General features: G+C 38.3%; 1 protein-coding gene across 2 annotated transcripts in view; it reads left to right on the top strand.

Moving 5' to 3' along the window:
- BCKDHB (branched chain keto acid dehydrogenase E1 subunit beta) overlaps positions 1-13,186 on the top strand; it is a 180,164-nt gene that overhangs the window by 116,223 nt on the left and 50,755 nt on the right. For both annotated transcript variants that reach the window (XM_084753466.1, XM_084753465.1), the window contains exon 9: positions 5,270-5,356. In XM_084753466.1, the coding sequence (XP_084609592.1) occupies positions 5,270-5,356 (87 nt within the window). The remainder of the gene's footprint in view (positions 1-5,269; positions 5,357-13,186) is intronic.

The following is a 13,186-nucleotide window of genomic DNA, read 5'->3' as shown; positions in this document are numbered from 1 at the left end:
CTTAGGGGGCAATGTAAAAGCAAACTGCCGAGGGAAAGGCTGGCTGACCCCAGTAGGCTTAGCCGCAGTATTGTGTGAAGTGGCTTTTAGAATCGTGGACACTCATAATTTTGTCGAAGTTGATTTTCTAAAGTTCCTCAGGATTTCCAGAGTGACTTTCAAAATAACAGAAGAAAGTTGTGAACCATGGAGAATATCAGTAAATTTCCCAGCAGTGCACTGGCAGGGGGAGCACTGTGGTGTTTTCCTCTTCTGGACGGTGTTCAGTCGTCATTGTTTTCTGCTTGCTCCTTTACCTCCGTTCCCACATGGGTGACAAATCCGCAGGGATTCGGTTTTTCTCAGTTTACACTACGTTCCTTCAGTATTAAATATTTGTAACCCCGCCAGCACTATCTTTGCCAAAATGGACTTTTCAGAACTCTCTCTGGAGCTCTCGACGGCTCTTTTTAATGTTGGTATTTCTCCAGTGGAACACTGGCCAGTGGTCCAGTCATGTGTGGCAGGCAGGCATGCTGATAAATACCGGTTTCCAGGCATCTACTGATATATTTGTCAGCCTGTGACTAATTGTGTGTGTGTGTGTGTGTGTGTGTGTTGCTTATCTTATGAGATGTGTTTGGCTACTACACATGAAAATGTTTCAAAAAACTTGCCTAATTCATTCCAGTGATGTTCAATGCTCATCGATACAGTGTCCTTGACTGATTGTAGACTGTGTAATTACTGAGTAGCATGTGTTCCATACATGAAATGTGTCCTGACTCTGCCAACCAATGTGATTACTGGTAAAGGCAGACTTTGATGTTTCATTAGCTGTCTTTACCTTTATAGTCTGATGGAAACTGCTGAATTGCCTATCTAGAATATTAAATTCTAATTGTATCTTGCCAGCACTCGAATAGATTGCTCGACGTGGTGCTGGCAAGATTAAATTGTCTGTAGGGAGAAGTTTTTGCTGTAGGTTTTGTGTAAGAAACAGCATGCATGCGAGCGTGCACGCGCGCGCACACACACACACACACACACACACACACACACAAACACACACACAGTGTTCTGAATGCTGCTGCTGTACTTTCAACCATATGCAAGCTTAATGGTCTGCCTGTCTGTATCATTTTCTCCTGGAATGACAGCTTAATAGTTTTCCTGGTTGGATTGTGTTAAAATCTTTAAAGGCTACATTCACTAAAACATATGTCCAGCATTTGGGCAGCCAACGTCTGCATGACCATTTTTGCGGAGTACAGCTTAGCTCTGCGGCGACTGACATCTTGTTGCTAAAGTGACATTAGCCTGCATGTATGAGACATCACAGGGGACCCATATATAGGTATGAATTTTATGTTTTACTCTAACAGCTCAAAACTGCTTTTAAATGAACAGATACAAGCTATGTTAAAATTCCATTAATTTGAAGTTTTACTTCAAACCATTGCAGGATATGCTGAGGTGTACTTTTTATGGTACCTTAAAATGGATTTTGTAATAGTATAAATGTACAAAGATGACCTGAGCAATATCTTTAAATGTTTGCTTTCATGGAGTTTGGTTTGGCTTGCCTGGAGTGTCTCCCGTATTCAGAACGTTATGCTAGCTATCCTGTATAGGCAGGTTTAGCTTTCACATCACTTCTAAAGATACTTGGGCTGAGCATAGCCAGTGGGGGAGAAGTCAGGGATCCCAAACCAGGGTTTCATCAAACAGGGCATCGTTTTTTTGCCTGTGGTCTTTCATTTCCCCATTTTGCTTGCGTCTCCTGCAACAGGGGGCCTGGTAGAAGATTTTGAAGCGGGGCAGCCCTTAAGGCTTGACAGGCAGGAAACAGAGTCTCTTATTTTTGGAATATAGGGAAAAACACTGGAGAAGTTTTTCAGTCTTTGTCTTTAATTGAGTTAGGCCTTGCTGGGGCCACGTGTCGCCTCTGACGCAGCGGTGCCATGTGTGCCATAGACCAGAATCCAGGAGGTTTCAATGGTGAGCGGTTGGAGAAGCAGGAGCTGATCTTTCCTGGCTGTGATTGGCTTAGCCTTTGTATTGAAAAGCTGTTTAAGCACTTTAACTCTTCAGACGGGAACTTGACAACTCTAAGTGTCCCTTTCTTTAGAAGAAAGTGGTAGTTTTCATGTCCATCCTTTTGTATTTTTGAAAAAGCAAATGGCAACTGCCTTTTTAAAACACCAGAATAATTATAAGGGAGTTCAAGAAAGTGTTTTGAACAGTTCCTTGTAAAGAAATTTCCAGGCAGTTGTATGTTTTAAATTTTGCCTAGGTGTGTGACCACTGGAAAGTAAACTTGATCTTGACATATATTTAAAATAGACCACAAATGATAGGACCTTGTTTTATAAAATTTTGAGTAATCTCAATATAACAATATTAATAAAGTGAAAATAATAAGATGGAATAGAAGAAACAATTTTAAGACTCTTGGCAAACTGAAAATGTGAATGCTGAAAAGCATATGCTACATGGAGTTTCTATTCTCACAAAATTATAGAACTATATTTAGGCAATCACAATATGTGTTCACTCTTAGAGTGGCTGAAAATATCAGCGTGTCTTCTTTATTTTGTACATGTAAGTGCTTTCCAGGGGTCAGAGACATTTTTAATCATCAAGAATGAAACTTGAGCACTTTCCGAATTAAATGAAGTAGTGGGCATACAATCCTTGGCCCAGGCCAGGGGCCATGGTGGTGTCTGTAATACTTGTGATTCTATAATTGCTTCTGTATGCCTCTTCTTTCCACGCTCTCTCTTACTTGTATGAATGCAGTGGGCATCTCCAGAGTAAGGTGACGTTCTGATTCATCTGCCCTCTACTTTAATTCTGGATGTTTCAGACGTTTCTGGAATTTCTTCTATAGTTCTGACAGCAACATGAGAGATGACAACACAGTTTTATGCTGGGCACAGACAGATAGACTGGACTTGATGCTCTCCCAGCAATAGTTTATTTGTCATTCTGTCTGGGGTCTGTTGTCTTGACGTCTCAGCGAGGAGCTTCGTATGATTCTGCGTGAGCAGACCTTCAGGAAGGTGGCAGCTGGCTCCCAGTGGTTTTAATGTGACCCTTTGCATCTGTAGTCTGGGACCCAAAGATTCTTCTGTTCTTTGAAGAGAATATTAAGATATCATTAAAAAACAGTTCTGTTTTCTTGAGGACATTATGACTGTAGTGCACTTGTCAATTTTAGCATTAACCTGTAGGCTTTTCCTTTATTTTTGTTTATTCAGATTTACTGAGACTACTTTCAGTAACCTAGATGATGTAAGAGGACATTGAAAATCCCCTCCACACGCCTCCTTAACTACTGTTTCTCAGGGAAAACAAGTTCTGATCATGTAAAAGGAATGTTTCTAGTAATATACATGTGTTAAAGGGTCTTTGCGTCTCATCACTTTTCACAAAAATGAGCTATTGTCTTTTAAGTTGCTTATTTTTCTGACTGACTTAACTTTGAGGGGTCTTTCCACATTGCCAGTCTTTTCTTCTGTGGCTCCACAGTACTCTGTGGTGTGGGAGTGCGTTTGTGTAGCCATTTTCCTCCGAAGGTCTTGATTCTGTATATTTACATGTCACGCTGTTTGAACTGTCAGAGTTGATGTGCATATATATATATAATATATATATATATATATATATATATAATATATATATATATGCTGTGTGTGTGTTTGTGTGTGTGAATATTTTTTTTCTTTTTCTCCTAGAGTTTTGACACGCTTTATTAGATTAGGCCCAGCCTTGGGTCATAAAGGACTAGTTACATTGTATGGAAGTTTAGAAGATCCTTGAATTTAGAGAAGTCCCTCATTCTCACCTGTTAGACCTGAACCTGCACATCCAGCCTGAGTGCGTGTGCGCTCCTTCATTGGTCGTGTTAACCTGGCAGGACTCTGCCTTACTACAGACAGAGCTTTCAGAGAACCTGACCAGCAAACAGATTGTCAAGCTGACTAACCGAGGCAGAGAAATCTCTTACGGGACATTTTGAAAACATATTTGTTTTCTTGTGACTATAGAATGTTTGTATGCTATCATTTCTAGCCCAGCACGTTGAAGTTTAATTGTGATTTTTAAAAAAATATATTTTATTAATTTATTCATATTATATCTCAATTGTTATCCCATCCCTTGTATCCTCCCATTCCTCCCTCCCTCAGAGGAAGGATAGCAGGCTACCAAGAGGAGACTTGATACCCTATAATTGTGATTTTTTAAAGTTCTTCCAGTTGTCAGTTCACTGGAGGTGGTAGGATTCTTTATGGTGTTCCTTCCTGCTCAAGTTCTCCGGCCACTAGTTAATAACTACAGTGACTGATTGTTGCTATGTGCCCCCCATACCTGCTGCCCGAGGCTGCCATCACTCTTTGACTTCTAGACTACAGTCGCCCAGACTGAGTGAAATCTTTCCTTTTACATATGTATCTTTTGCTTGAAGACTTCATTTTAAATCATAAAACAGTACATTTTTAAAGGAGGGACAATAACACTGACAGCAATGCAGAGAAGAACTTACCTCCTCTGCTAATATGGTTGGATGTATTTTAACCAGTGGCTTGCCGACTTTAGTCGTTTTTTTCTCCCAACCCAGCTGGCACCCTGCCACGGTGTTGCAGCCATGCCTTTTGATTTGTTTTTGTCCCCGATGCCTAGTCTATCATGCCCACTAAGATCTCACCACTGTGACGCTAACCAGATTTTAGTGCATGTTAGTGAAGACAGTTGTAACCCTTTATTTTCAAAGTGACTTGTTAATGGCAAGTCTCTCAAGGACACATGAGGTTTTTCCCTCACAATGGTGTTTTCATGCTGCTTCTGTGTTTTCCTTGTCCGTATTAGTATTTCTTTAGACTGCTATTGTGTGTAGTCACATGTGCCCCCACCCAAAATAACATTTGGAGTATTAAAGTAAAAAGATGGAAAAATCGGAGCAAGATACGGACATCTGAAACAGTAATTCACTTATAACAAAAAAAGTCCTATAAAATAGGCATGCATTTTAAATTATATACTACATGGAGTTATAAATCTCATTTTTCTTTCATGCTAAGATTATAAGCTATGTTAAAATTTCCTGACAGTACCAAAAGTCCACCCAACTGAGAGGCATTTGTTATAACTTACTGAACATAAAAATCATCCTATTGATTTTATTTATGGAATTTAAGCAGTTTGTTTTTTATTAGTGAATTAAAATGCCATCATGTGCTTAAAATATGTATTCTTTTCAACATCAGGTTCCCCTCTTCTCTTTCAGTCTGTGATCAAAACCGGGAGACTGCTCATCAGCCACGAGGCTCCCTTGACCGGCGGCTTTGCATCCGAGATCAGCTCCACGGTCCAGGTAGAGTAGTGTAGCGCCGATTGTCACATTGGTGTGGTGGTGCATGTCTGTTCCAGAAGGGAAGGTGGCTTATTACACAGTGCCAAAGTATGCACTTTTGGGAAGCGTACATTTCCCATCGAGACTGTAATGTCCTTCAGCTAATGGTGTGTAATTGTATCTCGAACGAAGAAAATTTAAATTAATCAAAGTGGAAAAATCCTTTAAGGAAGAAGAAGGACTTGAGTTGAATTTAATAAAAATCAGTTGTGTTTGGTACATTAACAGGAAAAGGAAACTTTTACATATCAACCTAGTCATCTCCTTGCTTATAAAACGTAATGCTGTTATGAAATGATTGGTTATAAAAGTCATCTTAGAAATGTGTAGTACTCAATTTTAAATCTGTCAAAAGTAGCTAATCTCAAAAAGTATTTATCAGTGTAACTAGTAATCAATTGTTGAATGTTATTGGAAGTGCTTGAGAAATGAATTAAACACTTTCATTTTTAAAATATTCACTTAAGGATGCTCTGTAACAAACAAGGGGAAAAGTTTCATATGCTTCTTTTTGTGGGGAGGATTTTAGTTTAAAATTTTTATTCACATATGTATTATAAATATGTATAATGTGGAGGGATTATATTTTCCCTTATTTTATACATTTAAAAATCAAGTAATCAAAATATAAACTGCATGCATTTTTAAACTCAAAATATCTTTACAGTTTCTAAGTGCCTTATTCTCTGTTCTGATACTATGATTCTTTAATTATTAAGAAATGTCTTTGTAGAGACTGCGCAAGTGTGGGTTTAATAGTTTCGTAGAAGTTAAAGTGAAAGAATAATGCCTTAAATTAGGTTTTAAAATTTTAACTAGCAAATGACATCAATAAAACAGTTTATGTGCTAGTTAGTAAAATTACATAGATTTTTTTATATAATACTGTGAAACAGATTTAAAGAAAAATGTATTTTAAAAACTAAATCTAGATAATAATTGTATTTAGTTAAAAATAAACTGTGCTGTTAGCTATAGGCACTGAGAAGGTTGAGGAAAACGAATATTTGAGTTTTGTCAATGTTTCGGCTTTTTGTTTACTTACTGTCATTTAAGTGTCATAAGTACTTGGTTTGCATTAAACTATACACTAATTATTGGGTAGCATAATGGGCCAAATCCTTTTCAAAAGGAGGCTGCAGGAATAATCACTGTAATACCATGATGTTATTTCAAGCCAGAGGCAGAACTGGCAAAAGAAGCTGGATTTTCTGACTCCTGATAACTCTAGTGTATTGAGGCTGCAGGAGCAGAGCAATTACTGGGATAGGAACTTTGACAGCCCTGCTCTGTTTGGGCCGCTGCTTGGATAGTTAACCCATTGCTTATACCAAATATTATTTGCATAGAATTAGACAAAGAAAACTAGTAGGAGGTAGTTGGACTTGTAATTTGTGCCCCTTTATAAACATCTCTTCCTCCGAGCTTACTTTTAAAATGTGATCTGTATTGGTACACTGCTCTAGAGAATAATTCAGTTCTCAAACTGGATTGGACCTAGAAAGATGATCTAATCTGGTGTCTCTTGGTTTTGAATAATATGTGGACTCATGTTTATGGAAAAATGACTCTCCAGCCCCGAGAATACATTAGCAAATCCTCCTTTCAGAAACACTGAGTTAAGAGTTTAACCACTGCCACTGCAGCTTGCCAGCACCCCAAAATCACAAGAGTCTCACAGTCAGGTCCAGAAACTGTGAGATGATTTATTGTGGTAGAAATTGACAGAGAGATTACCCACTGTATAGTTACACTTTGTACCAGAACATGGGTGCACCAAAGCAAGGCAGCTTGTACCGTGCCCCCCGACTCTCGCAGACTGACTGTGGCTCCTCAGGTGTTCACAGGCACCTGAAACTTCATAGTATCGGTGGCTCTCTTCCTCCCAGATGCACGTTTATCACTAAAGTGCAGTGATGGACAGGTCTATAAAGACAGGAAGACCCTGATCTTGTGCAGGAATTTTAAGCCAATGTCCTGGGAATACAAACACAGCCATTTCTGAGACTCTACCAGCCACCAGGAGGAACATAGAAAGTTTTGAATTCATTATGAAAGTATCTGTTTCTATAGCGAAATCATTAAGCTAGTGAACCACAAGGTGAATTAGGTAATACTGTAAAATTTGTAGGGGATTTGCATTTAATGTTTTGGGTGGCTAGAAGTTTGTTTTGTCTTAATTCGTTTTATTTGTATAAACATAGAATGCAGAAAATTAATTTAAATGAATCTTACTAGTGTGTTTGCCTTTTTATTGCGTTTACCTATTGATAAAAAAAAGATAAAAAAAAATGGAAGCTAGAGATGTGGTCTTTTTCTTTTTTCAGTGGTAATGTTTAAGAATCAGTCGAAGTGGTTTCAGTAGCTGTTTTATGCTTGTGTCTAGCTGAGTGAGGTGGGCGCTCTGCAGCCCCCTGTTAGTGCACCCTGGATCAGGTTACCGGGCCGCAGGCTGCTTTAAATCACGTCAACCAAGTGCGTTATAACTGCTTTCATCACCTGGAATGATTCACACTTTCATGTTTCTTTTTGATGTTTGGACCTTGTAAGGTTAGAAAAGATAAAATAAGGTCATAGCATTAAAAGTCAACTTTCTGGTCAGAAGTAAAGGGAAATGTGCGAGGAAAAAGTTTTTATTGTTTTTTTTTTTGGGATGGGGGGGAAAGAAGCTTGAAATTGTAGATGAGCGTGAACTCTGAACTTGATCACTCCTTACTAAAGTATCCAGTTCTCGGTATAGCAAAGAATCTCAAGCTTTATATGAAATGTAAAGTTAAACCATTGCACCTCACATGCTATTATATGGAACATGCGTGGCAGCTTTTTATAAACTTATGGCTAAAACTTTAAATTGGTTAAGAGAATAATTACAAAATAGTAAAATTACTGTTTTTAAATACACAAAAGTCAGAAAACTCTTGGAAACCTGAAAACATTTCATATTTTAATCTATTACTTATAGTCAAAATTAAAAATTGCTGTGAGTTTAGTACCATACCTAATTGCTTTTTAGATTTTTATAATTGATTTTATTGGCTAGAAGCATCATGGTATGCTATAAAAATTAAGTATCTGACAGAAGAACACCTCGACAATATGGTGTTATTGGCATTACTGTGGAAAGATTACTTTTAGTTAAACAAATAAAATATGAGAAGAATAAATACAAAATATAGACATAATTTATTTATGTAACTTTAATTTACAGCAGATGGCTCTTCCATCAGATAAAACGTTGAGAGTCCACTTCTTCCATCTCTTCACTTCATGGCCATTGCTTCTTCCTAATATAGCCCCTTATATTATTATGAACATTATTATAAATAGTCTTATTGTGGTCTAATGCTAAATTCCCCAGAAAAAAAAATGACTACTGTATGCTGGATATATAGAAATCATTCAAACACATGTTAATAGTCTCTTCTAAAATTTCTATGTATCAAACTTGCTGATAAGAATTAAAGGAAAATATTTAATCAAGAACATTGGATTTAATTTGGAGGTTAAATGGGAGGCAGGCCAAGCTGCGGTCTGGTACATTTGCCCACCTCTGGGAGAGGTCGCGTGGTCCATCCTCCAAAGTGGCACTGTCTCTCCCCATCGAATTTTACATTGCCACGTGTCCTCACTTTGGGGTGCAGGAACTTTTTTTTTTTGCCCTAGTCTTTCGTTTCACACACTGAAACATGAAGTCTTTGAGGTCTGAAACTCAAACCCTGGTGTGTGAAAAAAGGACAAAGACAATAGACTTTAGGTAGCCCATTGACTGCTCCATTGTGTTACTCAGCTAAGGTTTCGTTCTTCTCAGAAAAATCAGTTTTATATCATGTTTGTGTTCCACAGCTTTGTGTGACCACAGATTTCCCAAGATAATATGTTTACTGTACAAAAAGCTTAAACCTCACCCATTTTCACGTCTCCCAAATTAATTTCTATTATATATTTGAGAATCTGGCATCTAGCACAGTAATTACGTATTTAAATGCTAAGACCTAACAGTTTGAGGCATTTTCTCAGCTTTAGATATATAGCGTGATTTCTGTAAACGTTTTAGAAACCAACCTTTATTATTAGCTTCCGGCACATTCCCATAATGACAAGACTTCGTCTCTGATATAATTTTGTGATAATAAAAAAATAGGTTTTTTTTTTTCCTCCCTTCTGGATTCAATGCTCAATAAGAGCGCCAAAAGTTTTAGGGATTGTGGTTGGCTTAAAGGCTTTCTTTCTTTCTTTCTTTTTTTCTTTTTAAACACATGGAAGCAATAACTCTGCAGAGAGGGTCCAATTGGAGAGGATGGTAACTTTCCATAGCATTGTTTTATCCTTTCTGTGCGGTCTTGCTGAGAAGACTGAAGCCGTGTGCGCGCACATGCGCGCGCGTGCACACACACATACACACACACACACACACACACACACATTTTGTAAGGTGATCAGGGTCTGATAGTTTAAGAGGATTTTTATAGAGCCTGTGTGAACCATTGTGTGAAAGGAAAGTTTCAAAGGTTTTAATGGAAGGAATCTTGCTTTTCTTACTGTTTCATATTAGAAAGGTTGATTTGGTGATTTCTTTTCCTCTTACAAACCCATTTCTACCAAATATATAAGCACCATATTTAAGCATATTAGTATGAAAGAAAGGGCATATCTTAAATGATTTTGAGTTTTTGTCACCATGGTAAATGTATCTTTAATGTTGATTAGTTAAGAGTCATTAAGATACTAATTTGATGAACAGTTTCCTACAACTTTGTCATCTCCATTAAAAAAGAAATGTTTACTAGCGACATATCGTGTGTTAGCAACAAATGGAGCAAGCAGTCAGGGGAAATGCGCCCTTTTGCTGAAAGACAGAGCCGGTCGGCATGGAGTGTCTGATTGAGCTGGGCTTTGTAAAGAACAGTTTTGCCCCGAAGAAGCCTGTTGAGTACATTTTGTGAGCGGCTTGGCTTCTGTGGTCACAAGACAGCTGTCAAATCCAAATCTTCCCAGGTTGTGCTGTGCAGCGGTGTGCTCATGAGTGTTTGGACTGAGTTCCGCTCCTCCCCACCCCCGCCCCCGCCTGCTCCCGCCAGTCCCAGTTTACTCTGGCCTGGTTCTCCCTCTCTTTTTCCTGTGTGCTCCTGTGTTCCACCACCTGCCTTTCCTGCCCTTCCTTTTGTTTTTTGAGGGGGGAAGGGCAGTGTTAGTAGTCTGCACGGCTGCTCTCGGAACCTTCAGCTCTGACCCACTGCTGAGCTTTAGACATAAAATATATTTTCCTTCCTAATTTTTGAGATGATACAAAATATAATAAACTGATTTATATGGGAGGCAATAGACAGGGGACAGTGAGAACTAGGAAATAGGAAATAGACACCAAGGTGTCTGACCGTTTTTAGAAATCAGCTTCTCTCAGAGTGAACACTTAATTCCTGAAGCTTTTTGTGGACTTTTCACTTCTTTGTCTCCAACCTCTCAGCCCTTATCACATTGTATTTTTTCTTTCCTTTTAAATATTTTTAAATATTTTTATTTATTTGATGATAGGAGTGCTCTATCTACGTGTAGACCCTGTATGCCAGAAGAGAGCATCAGATCCCTTTATAAAATGGTTGTGAGCTACCATGTGGTTGCTGGGAATTGAACTCAGGACCTCTGGAAGAGCAGCTAGTGCTTTTAACCACTGAGCCATCTCTCCAACCCCTACTTTTTATTGGTTTCAAAACATCAATTTTCCCATCTTCTGCTTGAAAACCTCCAAGGATACTCTTTCACTGCAGCCATAAGCAGCTTATGTAAGACCTCGATTGCATAAACCAGCAGATCCAGTTAGGTTTCCTGACTCTTTGTGCTGGTCGCATTGACCATTTCTTGAGTGAAAATTCATCCCTGTGTTGTTGTTGTTGTTGTTGTTGTTGTTTTTCCTCAGTATTTTAGGCAATGCCTTAATATGGGCATTGGAGAAGATACCTTGCTTTAGACATTTTGAATTTATTAAAAGGAGTGGATGATAAACTACAGTCTAGTATGGAATATAATATCACACGGCCACCCGGAGGGCTGTGGGATTGTAAAATCTTTGACTATGTAATTGATATGTGGTAGGTAATGTATCTTGAGGGTAAACCTGATACTGGAAATGAAGGGGACTTCAGTCTGGATCACAGGGGTACAGTTCTAGGGATAAGCATGGTTAGAGTATGCTGTGAAAGGCTGGAACATGAGGTAAGGAGTGACAAGTAGGAGTTAGAACCCAAAGAATCTCAAATAACATTACAGAATTTGCCTTTGTATGGAAGAAATCACACACCTGGGCTGGCTCACCTTGATATGAATTCCAAGTTTCCCATAAATATGCATTAATTAGACTTTATAAAATTCTTGACAAATACGAAATAGTAGGAAGTATAAAACTAATGCTTGCTCTTACCACTTACTTTATTTTATTTTTTGTTTTTCAAGACAGGATTTCTCTGTGTAGCCTTGGCTTTCCTGGACTCACTTTGTCTACCAGGCTGGCCTGGAACTCACAGTGATCCACCTGCTTCTGCCTCCTGAGTGCTGGGATTAAAGGCGTGCACCACTACTGCCCGGCTGCTCTTACCATTTAAAAACAGTGACATACAATTAAAGGATTTTAAGTAGAGGCTAACATATGGATTTTCTAGTTAGAAAGGATAGGCTGAAAGATTCATTAAAAAACTATCTCCGTAATCTAATTGAGAGATTTGAGTGTCTTCAAACCAACAACTTAAATGTAGAGTTGGCAAGAAAGGTAGATTTTAGAGAGTAGGTGAATAAATTTGAATGAAAGATTTGACTCATGAGAAAATTATGAGGCAAGGACTGAAGTGCCTCATGCATACTAGGTTTATTAAAAGAGGCGTGGCTTCCCTGAGATAAGAATATCACTGGAAAAAGTGTCTAACATTTGAGTAAAGACTTGAAAGCACAAATAGATTACTGTTTCAATGAGAGAGGTGAAGTCCATCGCTCCCTCTTGTCTATGCTTTTTACCGTTCTGCTTATGTTTAAGGAAGCCTGGCCTAAATGTAGTAATAGCATATAATAAATATAAAATAATATAATAATGCCCTCAAAGCTCAGTAGTAGTCATGCTGAGGATTTTATTATAGGATCTTGCTGTAATCATTTCACCTTATGATTAAAATGTTATTGTAAATCTCATTGTAGACAGTCTTTGAGTCGAGCTTTGTCAAAAGTATTCACATAGAGTGAAGATAGCATATTCTGGACTGATGCTATTGGTGATTTTAGGCGCCCACTGGAAGACTTAGAACACTGTGTGGGTGAGGAATTACTATGATTAGAAATGCTATTTGCTTAGCAAAGAATGCTGTTCTTTTTGTTTGAACTCTCCCTGGCAACTTCCTTAACTTCCTATTTTCACTGCCTTCTCCCCTTCCCTGCCAGCTCATGGAACCAAACTCTTAATATCACTCAGATCCGTCCTCCTCTTGTAATCCTCTAATAAATTTGAAATGAACTCAGAAAGCTAGTAAAACCTAAAAGAAAAAATGTGGAAAATAACAGTCGCCAAGGTGAGAATTTTCTAAGGAAACACAAATAACTTCCTGTGTTCCTTCAGTTCAGAATAGTATTGACTGCAGTTCTATCATAAACAGCCTTCATTGCATTGGGGGCATACTTCTTTTATTTCTAGTATCTTTAAGGCTTTTATGTTCAAGGCATGTCAAAAGCTTTGTCTGCGTCAGTTGTGACAATCCTGTGAGTCATGTGCTTGGTTTTATGTGCATGGCGTATTATTTTGATCAGTTTGGATAT

This window comes from Acomys minous (assembly GCF_964271855.1).
Source record: "Acomys minous genome assembly, chromosome: 13".
NCBI classification, from domain to species: Eukaryota; Metazoa; Chordata; class Mammalia; order Rodentia; family Muridae; genus Acomys; species Acomys minous.
Note: the sequence above shows the minus strand (reverse complement) of the source record. Positions and strands in the feature narration are given on the sequence as shown.